Genomic DNA, 17,443 nt, shown 5'->3' with positions numbered 1-17,443 from the left:
ACTTAAATTTACTAATTACATTAAAATAATTATTATTTATAAAGAAAAATAATAAAAAAGGATTATCAGGCGGGGCGATGTTATCTCATGTTCTAGAAATCCCCAAGACCCGCAGACTTGGTTTACCCACAGTGCCTGGGATGGAATCTCCGGCTTCTCTGCCGCCATACGGATGCCTGGGCTTATCAGCATCTGGAGGCGATGGCATAAATACCCCTGGTCAGAACCCGACCGAGTTCATTCGTCGCGATCACCTTCAGTATGACCAACCTCAAGCCAGCTTCGAGCTATACGAGCACATCGCTCCACGAGGCCGTCAAACTGCGCCTGGACGAGCCGGGATCCTTGTCGAAAACGGCCGAGCCGCAGACAATTCCGCAATTCTTCAGGGCGGTTTGTGAGAGCCACGCGGATCTGCCCGCCCTGGTGTGGGAAACTCCAGGGTCTGGAGTCGATGGTTGGACCACCCTAACTTATGGCGAGTACCAGGAGAGAGTGGAGCAGGCGGCACTGATGCTCCTGAGCGTTGGACTCGAGGAACGCAGCTCGGTGGGCATCCTGGCCTTCAATTGTCCCGAATGGTTCTTGGCAGAGTTCGGCACCTTGAAAGCTGGCGGCGTCGTGGCCGGAATTTATCCGAGCAACTCGGCGGAGGCCGTGTATCACGTACTTTCCACCAGTGAAGCCTCCGTTTGCGTGGTGGACGATGCCCAGCAGATGGCCAAGTTGAGGGCGATCAAGGATCGGCTGCCAGGCCTCAAGGCGGTGATCCAGTTGCACGGACCCTTCGAAGCCTTCGTCGACCAGGAGGCGGGATTCTTCAGCTGGCAGAAGCTGCAGGAGCAGACCTTCTCCAACGAACTGAAGGAGGAACTGGCGGCCCGGGAGAGCAGGATCCGTGCGAATGAGTGTGCCATGCTGATCTTCACTTCGGGAACTGTGGGTATGCCCAAGGCTGTGATGCTGTCCCACGACAACATCGTTTTCGATGCCAAGTCAGCGACACTCGGACTTAAGGAAGTGCAAATCGGCAAGGAGAGCTTTGTGAGCTATCTGCCCCTTAGTCATGTGGCTGCCCAGATTTTCGACGTGTTCTTGTGCCTAACCCACGCCGGCTGTGTTACATTTGCCGACAAGGACGCACTCAAGGGAACGCTGTTCAAGACCTTTAAAAAGGCGAGGCCGACGAAAATGTTCGGAGTTCCGCGCGTCTTCGAGAAACTTCAGGAGCGCCTGGTGGCCGCAGAGGCCAAGGCGAGACCCTATTCCAGAATACTCCTGGCACGGGCTAGAGCTGTTGTGGCCGAGCACCAGACAATGCTGATGGCGGGGTGAGTTGGACTCCTTTAGAATTTATATGAACTCGATGATTAATGTAAAAATATAAGCTACAATTTCCAAATTGTTTATAAAAGTCAAATGAAATTAGCTTAGACACAATATAAAATACTATGCTTGGAAATAAGGTACCAACAGTAGTGTGAGGCGGTGCATTATTGTGGTGCAAAAAAAAAGTTTAAAAGTTATAGTTTTATACAAATGAGGTCAGTTATTAAAAATAATGTCCATACACTTTGAAAAATATGTGTTAGAAAGATAGTTATGGAGGTTTTATTCGTATTTTAAATCTATAGTTTTTATTATTTTAAATATTTCCCTTTTCAGAAAATCCCCCTCCATTTATGGCAGTACTAAATATTGGCTGGCCTCTCGCATCATAAAACCCATACGAGAGATGATTGGACTGGACAACTGCCGGGTTTTTCTGGCCGGCGGAGCACCCACCTCCGAGGAGTTGAAGCACTTCTTCCTCGGACTAGACATGCCACTGAGCGAGTGCTATGGGATGTCGGAGAGCGCAGGTGCCATCACCCTGAATGTTCAGATCAGCAATTTGTACAGTGCGGGTCAGGCGTGCGATGGACTTACTCTGAAGATCCACGAGCCCGACTGCAATGGCCAGGGGGAGATCCTGATGCGGGGCCGCAGCGTGTTCATGGGCTACCTGGGGCTGCCGGAGAAGACGGAGGAGGCAATCAAGGAGGACGGTTGGCTGCATTCCGGCGACTTGGGCTACATCGATCCCAAGGGCAATCTAGTGATCTCCGGTCGACTCAAGGAGCTGATCATCACCGCCGGCGGTGAGAACATTCCACCGGTGCACATTGAGGAGCTGATCAAGAAGGAGCTATCCTGTGTGAGCAATGTGCTGCTGATTGGGGATCATCGCAAGTACCTGACTGTCTTGCTGTCCCTAAAGACCAAGTCCGATAGCAAGACGGGTATTCCCCTGGATGCACTGCGTGAGGAGACGATCGAGTGGCTGCGGGACTTGGACATCCATGAAACGCGTCTCTCCGAGCTCCTAAACATCCCCTCCGATCTGCAACTCCCCAGCGACTCAGCCGCCCAAGCTGCCGCTCTCGGGATCACCGCCGAACCCAAGCTCCTGGAAGCCATCGAAGAGGGTATTAAGCGAGCCAACAAGCACGCCATTTCGAACGCCCAGAAGGTCCAGAAGTTTGCCCTTATCCCCCACGAATTCTCTCTGGCCACCGGGGAACTTGGTCCCACACTGAAAATCAGGCGAAATATTGTCCACGCTAAGTATGCCCAAGTCATAGAGCGTCTGTACAAGTAAATTTACAGCTCAAGATGATTTCTTAGCCTAAGTTTAGATTTTATTACTCAATGTTTACACTGTAATCACTATGGAAACACAAGTCTCTTATATTTAAAGACATTAAGACTCAACATATTTGTTATTAAAACGGTGCAAATTTTATTTTTAAAAAGAGATTAAGATCTCTCGGGATCGTTTCTGACGGGCTGCCAGTGAACTTTGCTGACGTACTGAAATAAACAAGGGGTTACTGATAAGGGAAAAGTCGGGCCAATCAATTTTTAATTAGTATATCTTCTGATTTGCGGTCAAACTAATTAGTAATATAAATTAATTGTGCAGCAAAAGCTGCGTTTGCTGCAAAACTTGAACATTTTTAGAAATTCATTTAAATGAAACAGCATAAATATTTACTTTAGTTTTGGTACTTTGAGATTAATTACTTGATCTTAGGATTTCGTTATAAAAGCTGTAAAGCATTATAAAAATCTCAACTAACCACATTATTCAGCTTCTTTCTCCCGAGTTTTTGTTTCTCGTTGCGATCCACGAATCTTCGCAGCCAACGGAGTCCCGAGAAGGCTATCGCGATGGCCACCAGCATCCAGATGATCACCGATCGGGAGTCAAATCGATCTGTGGGTATCTTGGGCCAGGTGAGAGGAGGTGCCGAGGGATTGGTCTCATCATAGGTAACCTAAACGAAAAGGTACTCAAAAATGATGTAACATTTTGTAGAGGTTGGCGGTCGCTTACCCCACAGTCGCAGTCGCCTGTCCTTTGTTGTGAAACCTTACTCACATCCAGTAATATAATAGATCGATTACTTCCGCCCTCAGTGCAGTCTATGCCCTCAATACTGGTAGTGTTTTCACTCCAGTCATTAATAACCGTCCAGGGGCGAACAAAGTTCACAGAGGCTGGCAGTTTTCGCACCAAATTCGCGACCAACCAGGCACAGTTCCAGTTATTATCCGCCAAATTGATGTACCGAAAGTGAAGGAGACTGCTGAGATTGACTGATTTTAGACGGTTTGAACTAAGATCCACATAGAGACTAAGGCGGTTCAGCGAGGGAGACAGACTTTGCAAGAACGACGCATCTCGCAGTGCATTTCCGGCCAATTTGATGTATCTCAAATGATTTTGATTCAGCAAAATCTGAGGGGACAGCTGCTCAACTTGGTTGGAAGCCAGGATAAGCTCCTCCAGTTGACTGTTGGCATGGAGCAGATTCTCAGGCAGTATGGTCAGTAGATTAAAGCTTAAGTCAATTCGAAGAAGAGCAACAAGGGACTCCAGGCTTTCGGTATCCATAACTTCCACATTGTTATGACTTATGTTGAGGCGCTGTTTTTGGATAAATGAAAAAAATAAATAGCAAATAAATATTAAGGGTAATGAGAGGAAAATAGCTCACCTCCAAAGAGTCCAAGTCCGCTAAAGCCTCCTTACTAATGTTAGTTAACTTATTGTAGCTCAAGTCCAGGTCCTGAAGCTCGAAGTTTTTGGAAAATCCCAGAGGCTCCAGGCTTTGCACAAGATTGTTTGACAGATTCAAGTGAACCAGTCGGGCCAATCCCCGTTGACCGAGGAACTGAAGACTGGCCAGAAGATTTTGATCTAATCGCAGGCTGCGAAGATGGGTGTTGCTTTCGAAGGCCTCCATTTCCACGCCATCAATAAGATTGTGCTGAAGTGTGAGGCTGGAGAGGCGATGGAGACCCCGAAAGAATGTGCCATCGATGTGCTGCAGCTGATTTCCATTCAGGTGCAGATGCTTTAAATGAGATAGTTCCTGGAAGGAATCCTCCTCGATTTGACTGATCTGGTTGTTCTGCAAGTCAAGTGTTTGCAGCTGGGGATATAGTGCGAAGCTCTTGGCCCTCAGCTTCCTCAATTTATTGTGACTCAAATCGAGGTTGGTGAGGGCACCCAAGGGCTCACTGGACCAGGACCTCAGGGTGCTCAGGTCGTTGTGGCAGAGGGAGAGGGATTGTAGTTTGCTCAGACCATTGAGCGAAAAGTCATTCAAGTCACTGAGTCCACTGTATTGCAGCTCTAGATGGAGCAGATGATCGAAGCGCACGAAGAAGCCATTTTCCAGATGCGGCAGGCTGCAGTTGCTTAGGGTGAGGGAAGTCAGGAACTCCGTGTCCCGGATCAAGGTCACCTCGGTCTTATTGCAGTTGCTCAACTGCAGGCAATCTACCCGTCGGCTGAGGCTTAAGATCAGCAACAGGAGGCACACTGGGAGTGGGTACATCGCGTGGCACGAATCGCCGCAGACTAACCCCACGGATCTGGGACTCTGTAACTACAGCCCTTATCTTATTGCAGCAGCTCGCGGAGCCAGCCGACAACCCGTCAAGATAGGATATCTGTTGATCAACTAGCCGTCGTTTGCCCAGGGAAAATATTTGCCCATCTTTCAGGCGACGGTGAAAAAAGCTCGGCTACTGTTTTAAGAACTCGCAAAATGCATAAGCTAGATAATCGGCACAATTATAGAACAGGGTCAGTTAGATTTCTGTATTTATCTCGTTAGGGAAAGGTGTGATTTTATTCTATGTATGCTAATAAGAAAGGGCAAAGAATATTTATTAGGACGTGTAGATGATGAGAAAACTCTGTTGAATTCTACATGGTAAAGTAATCATCTTCCAAATACTATTATAATTTTTATACTTTGAAATTCCCAACGATGTATTAAAAAATAAATATATAAATATATTTTTTTATTATTTGCAATGATTTGCTCTTACTGACAAGTCAATAAAGTAAATAGATATTTCATAGATAGTAGGTATTTTAGTTTTTTAGTTTTAAAAACCAAAAATGGAGATTAGTTAACTTTATTTGACATTCATGTTCCATATCAAATAAAAAATAAAACATATAATTGGATTTCATACAATATAATTGAATGCCAGTGCGGTAGGAATGGAAAATTTCATTAAGCGCTTTTTTGTAAGCACACATGCGCATTTCAAATAAAATATGCAACTGCACAGTTGAAATCTCTTCGCTGCCTTTCACTCCTTTTTTATCTTTGGGGGTTCATTTTGGCTTGGTTTGTTTGAGATACACCTGCATTTCAACATTTACTTTATCCTATTTGCTGAATTCGACGGCATCACCAAATTGTGTATGAAGGAATTGGAGTGAGATATTGGTTGGGGCATGGTAGAAGTCCGAGAGAAGGGGCTAACCACAGCAGAGAAGCCACAACAAGCTCTGCAGCGAACAGAAATGTTCAGACACAGATGCGGATCAAAACCAGAACCCACAAATAAAACGATTATGACTGTACAAATTCGCCTGTTGCCACATAGTTTCGATGTTTATTAATGCAAACATCGAGTTTTGGGCCCAAACTGTTGTTGTCTTTGATGTGCTTTAGTTGCAATTCAATGGAATGGGCCTGGGAGTGAATGCGAAAGGCCTGGCAAATTGAACTAGAGTACAATCCTGGAGCAATCTCAATGCCGTCACAGTATAATTGCACTGCGGTTGGCCTGGTCAACAAAGATGACGCCCAACTAGGCAGTAAATGAAGACAAATTGATGGGGTTCAGGCAAAATAATTGTTTAATGACAACCAAAGTGGCAAATGGTGTCTCAGCAATATCCTGAATTCTTATCGAATACAGCAAAAATAACCAAAGATATGGCCAAGATATTTATTCAGGTGCTTTCTTATGCATCTAGGAATGTCGTCAATTAAATGTGCTTGTCAATTGGGATAAGTAAAGTGCAGTTTCAGCACAAATCATTTTAATGCTTAAATATTTAATGTGCTTTATAGCACTCTCTTAGGCGTCCGTTTTCGTTATATTTATTTTTCTCTATTTTTCCCAAACGTTTTTTATCCTACCAAAGCAACTTGAATTCGATTTCCCTGTCTAAATGCGGTTTTAAATTCCTCTGCCACGACGACTGCGAGAGGCGGGCGAACTTTGACTTCAGTGCCCCCGCAGATATAAACTCGGCCCTTGCGCTAAAATGACAAATTTAATATGTACTCCTTGTCTGCCGCTTGTTTGTTTGCCTTCTCGGCGCTTTAGCTGCATTTTCCTTTTTGGCCAATGCAATAAAAAGGAGAAGAAATTACCAAGACTTGGCCAAGTGCCAGCTGGAGCACGCAGAAGGCGGAGGACGGTCAACACATTTGCCAGCAGGCACTGCAGATGGTCGGGAGTTCAGAAAGGTCGGGGAAAAACGGGGGAAAACGGGGAAAAACGGCGGATATCTGCACACTTACCAAACTGTTTTTATTTGCCAGCCAGTCTGGGACTCGCAGCTCTATTGCGGAGACTCTCCATTTTAGAGTGTGTATATATGGGTATTAAAACATTTTCGTACATATTTCAGCTGCCAAAATTATTTCAATTTAGTTCCGCAAAATAAATTTGCTTCCATTTTTGTCTGCTCTTGGCGCTCTGTGATTTCTTTCGTTTTCATACGATGAGCATGAAAGTGCCATATTATTTGCTTATACGAATCATATTTATGACAAATTAAGTCTTTGGAACGGATTCAACTTTCAGGGCAGTGGAAAATTCAATTTGTTGGAGAGCTGAAGTTGAATTGCTGCCACTCAATCCAATTTTTCAAGAGGATTGTACTAGCTTTTACAATATTTCCCTATCTTATTTGTTGGACTCCACTTAACGTAAAAAACACAATTTTTTTGATAAAAATAGCTTTTTATTTCCTTTCAGAAACCCTTATACTCATAGTTGAATGCATTTTCGCTTTAACTGCCTGGAAAATGCAGCTATCCACTCCTGGACACTTCTCCGGTATAAGGTTACAGAATGATTAAAACGACTTTTACTCTTTTCGTGCCTCACTTTCTATAGCCCTTGTTTAATTTTTAATTGCTTCGCCCGGCCCCTGCACTCACTGCGCATAAATTTCCCCTGAAATCAGGCGGTTCCTAACCCCTCTGCTCGTTTCTTCTTCACTATAAATATTTCAATAAGCGCATTGTCCTTTTTATACGTTTACGGGTTTTTCTTTGCCAAACTCCCACACAGGACTCATCCGGAATGCATGTCCCTAACCGGAGTCCAACTTCCTCTGCGTTGCCCTCGACTCATTGTAATTGCAATTCTGAAGGTTGCCAGAGTCCACACAACGCTTGAAAAAGTATAGCTTGGTTTCCTAGCCGAAATTCCCTACCTCCTCACATTTAATAGAATTTCTGCCTTATTTACTGAGACAACAAATGCAACGGGGCACAGAGCGCATTTTAAAGATATTTCCTCACCTTAACAAATAGGGGCCAACCAAAGGCGAGCCTATTAAATTGAATATTACTACCTAATTTTGTGGGGCAACTGGGGAGTAGTTCCCAGCACGTACTTTCTTTTCTTCCCAAGCAAAAACCCAAATCGAAAGAACACAAAGAGAGTTGCAAAGTTTTCATCACCGGAAACACAGGACTGCATTTAGTTTGTGTTTCCCTTCTGGGCCTGCAGTCGCAATTTCTCCTCGCTCTGTGTATGTGCCACTGTTTATTTATTTGGTGTGCAGTTAAAATTTGGCATGCCAACAATGAACGCAGAACCGAGCCCGGACACATATGCGGATACGGATAAGGACAGGGACAGGAACAGGGAAAGGGACAGGGACGCGGACCTGAAATCGCTCCGAAACTGACTGACTTTCGAGGCACACTCACAGTCGCTTGTGTGTTTTTTCCAACCGGCCAGTGGTGCTTTTCCGGCCCCGTGCATTTCGTATTTAATTTCATTTGAGCTCCCCCGAACCGAGTCCTAGTTCCTATTCCAATCCCGGCCCCGTGCCTGTGAAAACATTCCATTTGCGGTCGCCCGACCAGGCCGAACTTCAATTTGTTTTTGTTTCACGATTCCCTGTTTTTGTTTGCCGTGCTGCACAACTCTCGTAATTTCAGTGCATTTTTTACTGGGTGAGGAGTGGGCGGGGAAATCGGGGCGTAGGCGTGGTGTTTGTTTTAATTGCTGCTGACAACGAAACTTTCAACGAATCAGTGCCCAGTCTGTCCACTGGTCAGCTGCTAAAAAAGGATTTGCAAACTGGATGATGGCAGAATGATTGAATAATCGACGTAATTTTCTGGGGATTGCGGTGGGAGTCGGACATGAACCAAAATAAAATGAATATGAATTGAGTGGAATGTTTTGCATGCAAATTTTAATTCAGAATTCTGTTCCCCAGGGGGAATAACTAACCTGGGAGTTGTATGAGTATAATCATCATTTTAAAACCAGATAAAATGGGTAATAAGTTTGGGGAAGACGATTACACTGGTGCTCTTAGTTGGATTATTATTTTATGGCACTTAATCAGCAGTAATTAAGAGGTGTCTAAAAGTATGCTGCAAAGAAAATGTTCTATATGAATTCTGTGTATTTGATATTGTTGTATATATTGTTGCCTACTTTTAGACCATTGTGAGCTGTACATTTAAAATATTTTTTGAAGCATACTTTTGGGTGGCCTGAAAAAAGCTAAATATGATATGTTTATATTACAAAAAATTACTTTTAAAAAATGCTTTGTAAAATGCCACATCTATGTGATATAGATGATATAAGTTAAAATCTAGGAACTTACATATTATTTATATTTTTACAATAGGTACATATTTTTTTTAATCATGGAAATCCCTAGAATACACATTAAGTTGAAGGAACTTTGTGTCCCTCCCAATCTAGTATTATGCCCTAAGTGACAGACAGTTTGGAATGTGAGCTGCGTTCTCCGCTGGCATTGCAGAGCGATGGCGATGCAAATTTGTTGACAGTCGTGTGCAAAGGGCGAATTGAGTGATATCTCAGCTTTCTCGGTGGCAACAGCCGTAATAAAGCCGCCTTCCGCCCTCTGCACGCCCCTCTCGCATCAAAATGGCTGACTGCACACACATTTCCGGCGGAGGACGCCGTGTTGCATGCCAATAAATCATAACGCTCTGTCTGCAGACTGCACGTACATATCTATATACACGGCACTGCAAATATATAGGGGAAAGTGCGGGCGCAGCAGTGGCCACTGCAGAGAAGAAGGGTTTCCAGAGCGGTAATGGTGCAATCGGCCATGTTATTATTGTTGCTGTTCTTATTATTATTGTTCGCCATCGGCACGATTGAGTTCGTTTCGCTTGGCCCTTACGTTGTTGCCGGATAACTGGCTGCTCGCCGTTGGATGGCTGAAATGGAAAAGTTGACTTGTCGTAAAAATTGAAATTGTTATCAACTCGTTCGTGCGTCCGACATTCAAGGATTATTGCATTAAAGCAGCCAGAACGAATCGGGCGGAGTGCAAACAGAGAAGGGTTTGACCGAGTACTAAAACATCGCATTAAGAGGTGCCGAATTAAATACCCTTAGCGAATGATTGCTTAAAAAAGTATCTTTATTTCATATACCCCTCGCTGCCTTGCCGTGGGACTGGAATAAACTACCTCACTTTTAAACAAACTATCGCAAAGAGGTGCTCTGTTTTAGATTTTGCTAGATACATTGGGCTGTCGAATAATTTCAAAACTCGATGATAATATCAATAAAATCACTTTTATACGTAGCCTTAGGGGACAGGATTAATAGGCAAATCTCCTCAATATGTGGATACATTTTATTTATTTATTTATTGTACACTTTTGCATCGGACATAATTGCTAAGACTTTCGGCCGGTCTCAATTAGTAATTACAGGTTAACTTAATAACTTTTATTTACATATGGAAACTCGCAATTTAAATGAATTGAAGCAGGTAAGCTGAATTGCTGGAGACTTTGGAAATTAAGGGTTCATTAAAAGATAGGATAGTTTTATATTATAAATACTGGGTCTATATGCTGGAGTGTGGTGCAGCCGATGAGGATGTGTGAGATCGAGTGCGTCAGTCTTGTGTGTCCTAATTTACATTTATTAAATCAAATTATACTCTTTTCCACAATTTTTATAATTTAAATACCGCAACTATCATACGGTAAAATGTATACATTCGAGGCTTAGCCAAAATCAATTTTACTACATAACATCTTATGCGTATACTACAATACTACATTTCTTATAAAAAACACTTTAAACACCACATTTTAACCTTAAAGCTAAGAAACATATTTTATAAGCATAAATCAGCTGACAAAATGGTGCTACCCACTTAAAAAGTAAGATCTGAGAAGGGAGTTGCACTGAAGAGCTTAATGGAATATTCGCGTACAGGTGCAGCGCCGCGAAAGTGGATGCAGTTGGTTAAACTTCCGGCTGCTTCATACGGATTAAAAATCCGATAAAGTCTTTGTCCTTGTGCCGTGCTCTTTCAGCCTTTTCCTTGGCTGATAAGCCGGTATCAATAACGCTCACTGAATCGCGATGGCAACTGCATCGCCAATCGAAGTGCCAATAAATTCCCTCCTTTCGCATGTCATTTATCATGTTTGACTCAGTGGGAAATGAATAATGTGCAGCGAGCATCGAAATGAAATGCCAAATGAGCTTCGAACGTCAAGTGCCAGTGCAATTATGGCAGTCCTGCTTTTTAATGTCGTCGGTATACATAAAGAAATGCGGAGGTGATGGGAAAAAGAAAACGAACTCTTCGGTTAAAGATTGATTCTGGCTTATGTTTGCTGAATAAGATACAGCTCGATATAATAGAGCTAGATATAATAAATAATAAATGAAATATATGGTATCAGTTGCCTTGCTTAATTTATCCTACAAATGCCAAATTCCTGTCACTAATATCTAACCATCTCCTCGCTTTAATTGCTTGGGGCTTCGAGCAAACGAGTTAAATTTTGTCCACTTATTGGCTAAACTATTTTTAAGCGTCGACGTCCTCGACACAGTTTTGGGCTAAGGCCGAGAGCCGAAAACTGAGAGGGAAGCTCTCGCCCGGCGACAATTCATTTGACAGTCACGAAATCAATTGGAAGAGTGAATAAGCAGAAAGTGAGAAACGAAATCAAGCTGCATAAATTATCGAAAAATCAGATCAGCAAATTGAAACAATTGGGTGTCACGGCGAATTCCCAGGAACTGTCAATTTGGCCAAAGCCTCAAATGAGGTTCCTGTGCGGCCTTGTGTAAGTGCTTTTCCGCCGAAACTGCTGTCCTTTGATTTTCCGCTTTCTTTTTTTCGCCACTTTCCTTTCGCCTCAAATGCAGCCCGGTTTCACTTGCTGCACTCTGTGCAAAATGGTGTCTCGCAAATGGCTCGTGAAATCTGCCAGATGCCGTTCTCTCAATATAGAAAGCCTCGGCATGCTTTTCTCGCGTTGGTCCACACTCTAAATTGCAGTTCATTTGTGGTTTGTTGATTTTATTGCACAACTTTGTTTACAATTCTGCTTAAATTTCATTACACGAGCCAAGCGAAAGGAACTGGGCCAAGGGAAAAGAGATTTGCGGGCGTGTGGCTGAGTTGGATTGAAAATGAGTGCCAAAGCCTTGATATGAATTAATATTTGAGCAGGGCCGCCAAGTGGAGCGGACATCTAAAGGCATTGGTTTGGCTCTGACCGAGGCAAATGGACGTTGGCTTGCATGGAATGGACATCGGTTAAATGGGTCAACTCGGGTCGATTGATTGGTGCGCGCTTTGGTTACGGCAAATATTTAATTCGGAAAATGCATTCAAGGGGCCTTTCCGTGTTCAATTGAAACGGACGCGTCGTTAGTGTGATATCTTATTCATCTGCCTTGGCATCACTCGCAAGTATGCAGACAATCATTCAGCCAAGGCAAAGGTTAAGACAACTGGAAGGCAGCAGCCCACAAAGGCAGCCAACAATAAACGGGGGAAAAACCCAAAACGCCAGCGAGAACACGAAGCATGAAAAATCAAAACAAATAAGCCAACAGGCAGGCAAACAAAGTGCCAAGCAAATTAAATAAAATCCGCACAAACAAAGCGATGAGGACTGGGCCGAAGTGGGAGGCGCTGGGAAACAGGATAACAGGGATACGGGATACAGGGACGCACGGATACAGATACACATGCACAGAGATACTGGATACTGGAGCAGGCCACTTAGATGGCGGTTGACACAGCCGCAAGAAGCGGGTGAGTGTGTGTTTTTGTTTGTGATAAAAATGAAGCAATTGAAAGAGCCCGAGCCCGCGACAAATGCCAACACAATGGCTGAGAGCCACCGACTGAGAACCAGCCGGATAGGGGGGAGGAAATTAATTAGCTACCATCTCTAGTTAGCATTTTCCATTCAATTAGTGTGTGGCAACTAATCGGAAATAATCAGGTTCATTTAGATCTTGTTATTTTCTTTTTTAGAGCACATTGGCTTCAGTATTTTTCAAATAAATACAAAATATTGAACCATTTTAAACAAGGTTTGTAAGTAAAAGTAAATTATAAGGAAAAATTTTAACAATTTTACAATAAACATTTAATTTTCAATTTTATAATAACAGGTTATTTTGCCATATCAAATTAGAAGCACATTTCATTAAAACTATTTGCTTTGTTTTCATGCCCAAACGTAGCATAAGTACGACCAGTTAATTAAACAAAGGGCCCGCCTGAAAGTATGCAGCAGAAGAGCCCAAAAAATTACGTATACGTAATAAAGACGAGGACTGCCATGGCTCGCTTAGCTGGATAATCAAAAATGTAAATTCATCAGGCAAAAACAGTGCGGCATGCGCTGCCGCTGCTTGATGCAGGATCCCTCTGCTCAGCTTTGGGCTGCGGCAGAGGAGCGGAGAGGCATGTCGGGGCGGATGCGCATCCTGCGGCCACAGCCCGTCTGCACTCTGCTGCGTTCTCGGCGCAAATACTGGCATTATCAGCAGCCTTCATTCATGGATACCAACCGACGGCAGAGGTGCGAGAGAAATGTGAGCAGGGAAAGCCGAGCAGGTCCTGTGTGTCCTTCGTTCGGGCGTGCGACCCGAAAAGGTTTGAGAGCCACTGGCAGGACAAACAGGGATAACTGCATTGGAAGGGCTCCGAAGAGCTTAAAGCTTCGCCAGAGAGCTCCTTAAGAGAGGGCTGCCCACAAGTGTCCTGGCCCGAAGAGAGGGCCTGGCCCGCAGCATCGCTCTCCCACTTTCTCCGCTTCCTTTCCCCATTTCTCTCTGATTTTATCGCTCTGCGGGCGCCCTGTAGTTTTGCGTTTGTAAAAGCCATTTTTCATTCATACGAACTTACTTTAAATTAATTTTTTTGTGGGGTCATAAATCATTTTTGGCTCTGGACCTACGCATGCTGCGTCTGTATGGGTGGCCGTCAGCGTGTTCGTGCGTCCGTGTAATCTCCCATTGGTGTGGGTGTAAGCTCCTGCATCGTGTACCTCGCACTGCGTGTATGAATGAATGTTCCGAGTGGTCGCAAGACTTTCAAATTAGTTTCGATTGAACTGATGGAGGTGAGAATCGGCAGCAGTAGGTCAAGTTAGGCAGCGTGGCTAAAGGTTGAAAAATGGAGGCGTGATATATTTCAAATATTTGAATATTCATTTTAACCTAGTTTTATATAGTTTTTAATCGTAAATATTAATGTTATAAGCACTAAAAGTTGGCCTTCTAGATCATTTGAACAAACTATGAAAAATTAAATTGAAAAAAGTATTCGAATCTACGTATCCTTTAATTTTTATTACAGAATTTGCAAATTATTTTTATATTTGGTCAACAAATATCAGAAATGGCAAAATATTAAACTCTTTTTATAAGAATTAATATAATTTTTATAAATTACTTAAATTTAAATAATAATGAGTAAAATAATAAAAAAGAGACCACTTCCAGAAAGGATGTTGTGGGTGTAAGGCCTTATACCCTTATTTTGTGTAGTACATTCCCAAACATCTTGAGTGGACCACGCACAACCACCAACGCAATGGGCATCGACAGGAGTGCCACGCACCCTGTATACCCGTGAGGGGCAGCTGTTGCAGATGCAGAGAGTGCGCACCGCATCTCCTCCTGGCGCGCTCTTGCAGCCTCCGAAGAAAGCTCGCCGGGAAGAGCTTGAAAGCTGCCGCGAGAGCCACACACACACACGCAGCCTCGCACAGCGAGCGCTTTCCAGGCTCCGTGGAGTCACGAGTCCTGACTGCTGGCAAGGACTCGTGCCACATAGGTGTGTGTGTGTGTGTGTGTGTGTTCCAGCCTTCGCATCGGCATCGCATCCCCAAGCAGCGCTCGGGCGTCGAGTTTCTGCACAAGGATGTGTCGTGGGATGCCGAAGCTCGTGCTCGGCTCCGCCAAAGGACTCTGCCTCTGCAGCCAGCCAAAGGACTTCCAGCGCCGCCTGGCTGGCAATGCTGCACGGGCATCGGGCTCAGTTGGTGTTCCGGTTTCGGGTTGTGCTGTCAGTTGCCTTTTGCCTCCATGCACAGCGGCTGAGCGATTGAGCGATTGAACGATTGAACGGTTGGACGGTTGGACGGTTGAGCGGTGGAGCGGTTGAGAGTGTGCCATCGTTGCGGAGCCGGAGAGTCCTGTCGCGTTGCCCGTGGTCTGTGTCCGCATCCGTATCCGTTTCTCCGTGCGTCTCTCTCCGGGTGTGTGCGTGTGCCTGTGCGTGTGCGTGTGCCCCTGTGTGTGTGCCTGTTGTCTGTCGCTAACGGTGCGCGCGCGTCTGTCTGTGTGAGTGTGTGACTCTGTGCGTGCCCCTGCCAGTGTGTGTGTGTGCACAACAATACTATATATCTCTATATACTAATACCAGTGTGGACCACACTCACACACGGCCTGCAAACAAAGTATTAGAAATATACACACACAACAGTTCCAGCAGGTAAACCCATCGAACTGTTCAGGAATCTATATAGTAGCTAGCAAAAATAATATAAAAAACAATCATTCAAAGTATCCCTTTTGTCCGTCTCCTTCGGGCCCAGAGCTCGTGTGTGCGTGTGTGGGGGTGCGTGTGCTTGTGTGTATGTGTGTTTGTGTACTTGTGAAAATTCCATCATCATCGGCATCGGTTTAGCCATTATCATTCACTTTATAGCTGTACACACATTTTCGTACATCCTTCCTGCCTCTATTTTATTTTTATGCCACCGATTTTGTCATTTCCATTACGCTCGAATCGTGCCAAGGAAGCGCGAATGCGAGTCGCTAATTGACCATCAGGCCATCAATATTCAAAATGGAAAGTATCTTTCAGATACATGTCAAGTGCAACTCTCTTGCTCTCTTTCGCCCATGCCCGCTCTCTGTCTCCATTTTGCATATGTGTGTGTGTCTGTATAACAGGTGCCAAAAAATAAATGGCAATGGTTACTTTTATGTTCCCATTGTGTGGGCGGCTGGCTGCGGGAAGGGGTGCGAGTGAATAAAACCGAATGATGTGATGTTCTGGGCCATTATCAACAAGTGAGAACCTCGTGATTATTGCTCATTGAATAAGAAATGGTTAATTTCTTTAACTAAAATAAATGTTACTCTTCTCCACTTTGTAGCCGTCGACACGCGCAACACACGCAATGGATGTCAGAACTAAAAGCGAATATCTGAATAAATAACTATAGAACAACACACATACACTAAACTAAGCAATATTTAATTTGGTTAAGTGAAATTCACAAGAAGAAATACAAATTTAATTTAAAGACTCACCAGTTGAAGAAATAAAATCAAGCCGCGAAAATAATGCAATCGCTGAACTGAATAAATCACAATTACGAACTAAACGGTTAAAACAATGACTTAAGCAATTTTGTAACTATAATACAGACAAAACGAACGCGAAATAATAGTTTATAAACAATGCTGGCTGAAAACGCAAGCATAAGCATTTTAAGAAAATTGTAAATATTATTACTGTCATTAAGCATAATGCATACATACCGAAATTCAAAACACGTTATGGCAAAACAATTTTAATATCCATACAGACACAAAGCGAATACAAAAATCCACTTGGAAAATAAATGTTCTATTATATAGAATACGCATTTCGATTAAATTCTCGATAAGCTACCAAAACGCGCACAAGATTGATACAAATTTTTAACAAAAATAAGGACAGCCCAAAGGGAGCTCAGTCGGGACTAATTCGGAAATTCCTTGAAAATATTCGATTTACCGACATTGAATTATTCGATTTAACCCGATACATACATACACATATTTCAATAATCGCGTCTAACTAAATAATAATCATTATTGAACTAAAATTAATTGCATTAACTTCATTGCTTATCAAACCAAAAATTCTGGGAAACAAATTTGATAAGAGTTTAAAGAAAAAGTAACAACGCAAGCTACAAATAAATCAAGTTTAATACACAATCAGTAAACGGAATAGTTATACAAACAATTGTTCAACACGATCAGCTCAATCTTTCAATGCCAATTGGAAAGTATTTTGATTGCTTAACAAATGGAGATAGGATAAAAGGTGAGTCGAAAAGAAGGAAAATTCGTTTGACATTTCCCGAAATATGTTTAGTTGACTCACATATAATATATATTCATATCATTTTATACGATATTTGAAATTATTTAGCTTTAAGGTGGGAGGTGTATTTATTCAGTATATTCGAGGTTTGGAAATTTTATTTTTTAATTTAGTAAAATAAAAAAATTAACAAGAAAATATAAAGGTAATTCTTAATTTATTTAAAAAAAAAAATCGACATTCGTATTAATGTTTTTTTCATTGGCAAATACATCTGTGAACATTTAAAAATTAATATTAAAAAAAACATTTACAACATTTTTAATGTCTGAAAAGTAAGCTAAAATTCGTTTTTTTCAATGGGCAGATTTGTCAGTTAAGTCGAGGCATTCTAAGTTTTTTCCCTTCTGATGAACCATATTTCGCATCCACGCCCTTAAAATTCGCCAT

At 43.0% G+C, this 17,443-nt stretch overlaps 3 protein-coding genes across 6 annotated transcripts in view; 2 read left to right on the top strand and 1 right to left on the bottom strand.

The window, feature by feature from the left end:
* Nucleotides 1-250: 250 nt before the first annotated feature.
* LOC108034083 (long-chain-fatty-acid--CoA ligase heimdall) lies at nt 251-2,799 on the top strand. Its single transcript, XM_017108849.3, has 2 exons — nt 251-1,331; nt 1,666-2,799. Exons 1-2 carry the CDS (start codon nt 262-264, stop codon nt 2,639-2,641), a joined length of 2,046 nt encoding a protein of 681 aa, XP_016964338.1. The 5' UTR covers nt 251-261; the 3' UTR covers nt 2,642-2,799.
* LOC108034084 (leucine-rich repeat-containing G-protein coupled receptor 5) lies at nt 2,640-4,925 on the bottom strand. The gene is made up of 4 exons (XM_017108850.3): nt 4,044-4,925; nt 3,380-3,973; nt 3,123-3,320; nt 2,640-2,853 (listed from the first exon to the last, which is right to left on the bottom strand). The coding sequence occupies exons 1-4, from the start codon at nt 4,887-4,889 to the stop codon at nt 2,800-2,802; spliced, it is 1,692 nt and encodes a 563-aa protein (XP_016964339.1). The 5' UTR covers nt 4,890-4,925; the 3' UTR covers nt 2,640-2,799.
* A 10,019-nt stretch (nt 4,926-14,944) lies between these two features.
* Nucleotides 14,945-17,443, top strand: part of LOC108033635 (neuronal acetylcholine receptor subunit alpha-7) — a 55,501-nt gene continuing 53,002 nt past the window's right edge. The window contains exons 1-2 of one of the 4 annotated variants that reach the window (XM_044094546.2): nt 14,945-15,100; nt 16,053-16,993. The gene's annotated coding sequence lies outside the window, so the exon portion shown is untranslated. Of the gene's footprint in view, nt 15,383-16,052; nt 16,994-17,443 lie in introns of all 4 variants that reach the window. The other 3 variants (XM_044094545.2, XM_017108053.3, XM_044094547.2) reach the window with 3 other exon arrangements.

This window comes from Drosophila biarmipes, chromosome 2L (genome assembly GCF_025231255.1).
Source record: "Drosophila biarmipes strain raj3 chromosome 2L, RU_DBia_V1.1, whole genome shotgun sequence".
Classification (NCBI taxonomy): Eukaryota; Metazoa; Arthropoda; class Insecta; order Diptera; family Drosophilidae; genus Drosophila; species Drosophila biarmipes.
Note: the sequence above shows the minus strand (reverse complement) of the source record. Positions and strands in the feature narration are given on the sequence as shown.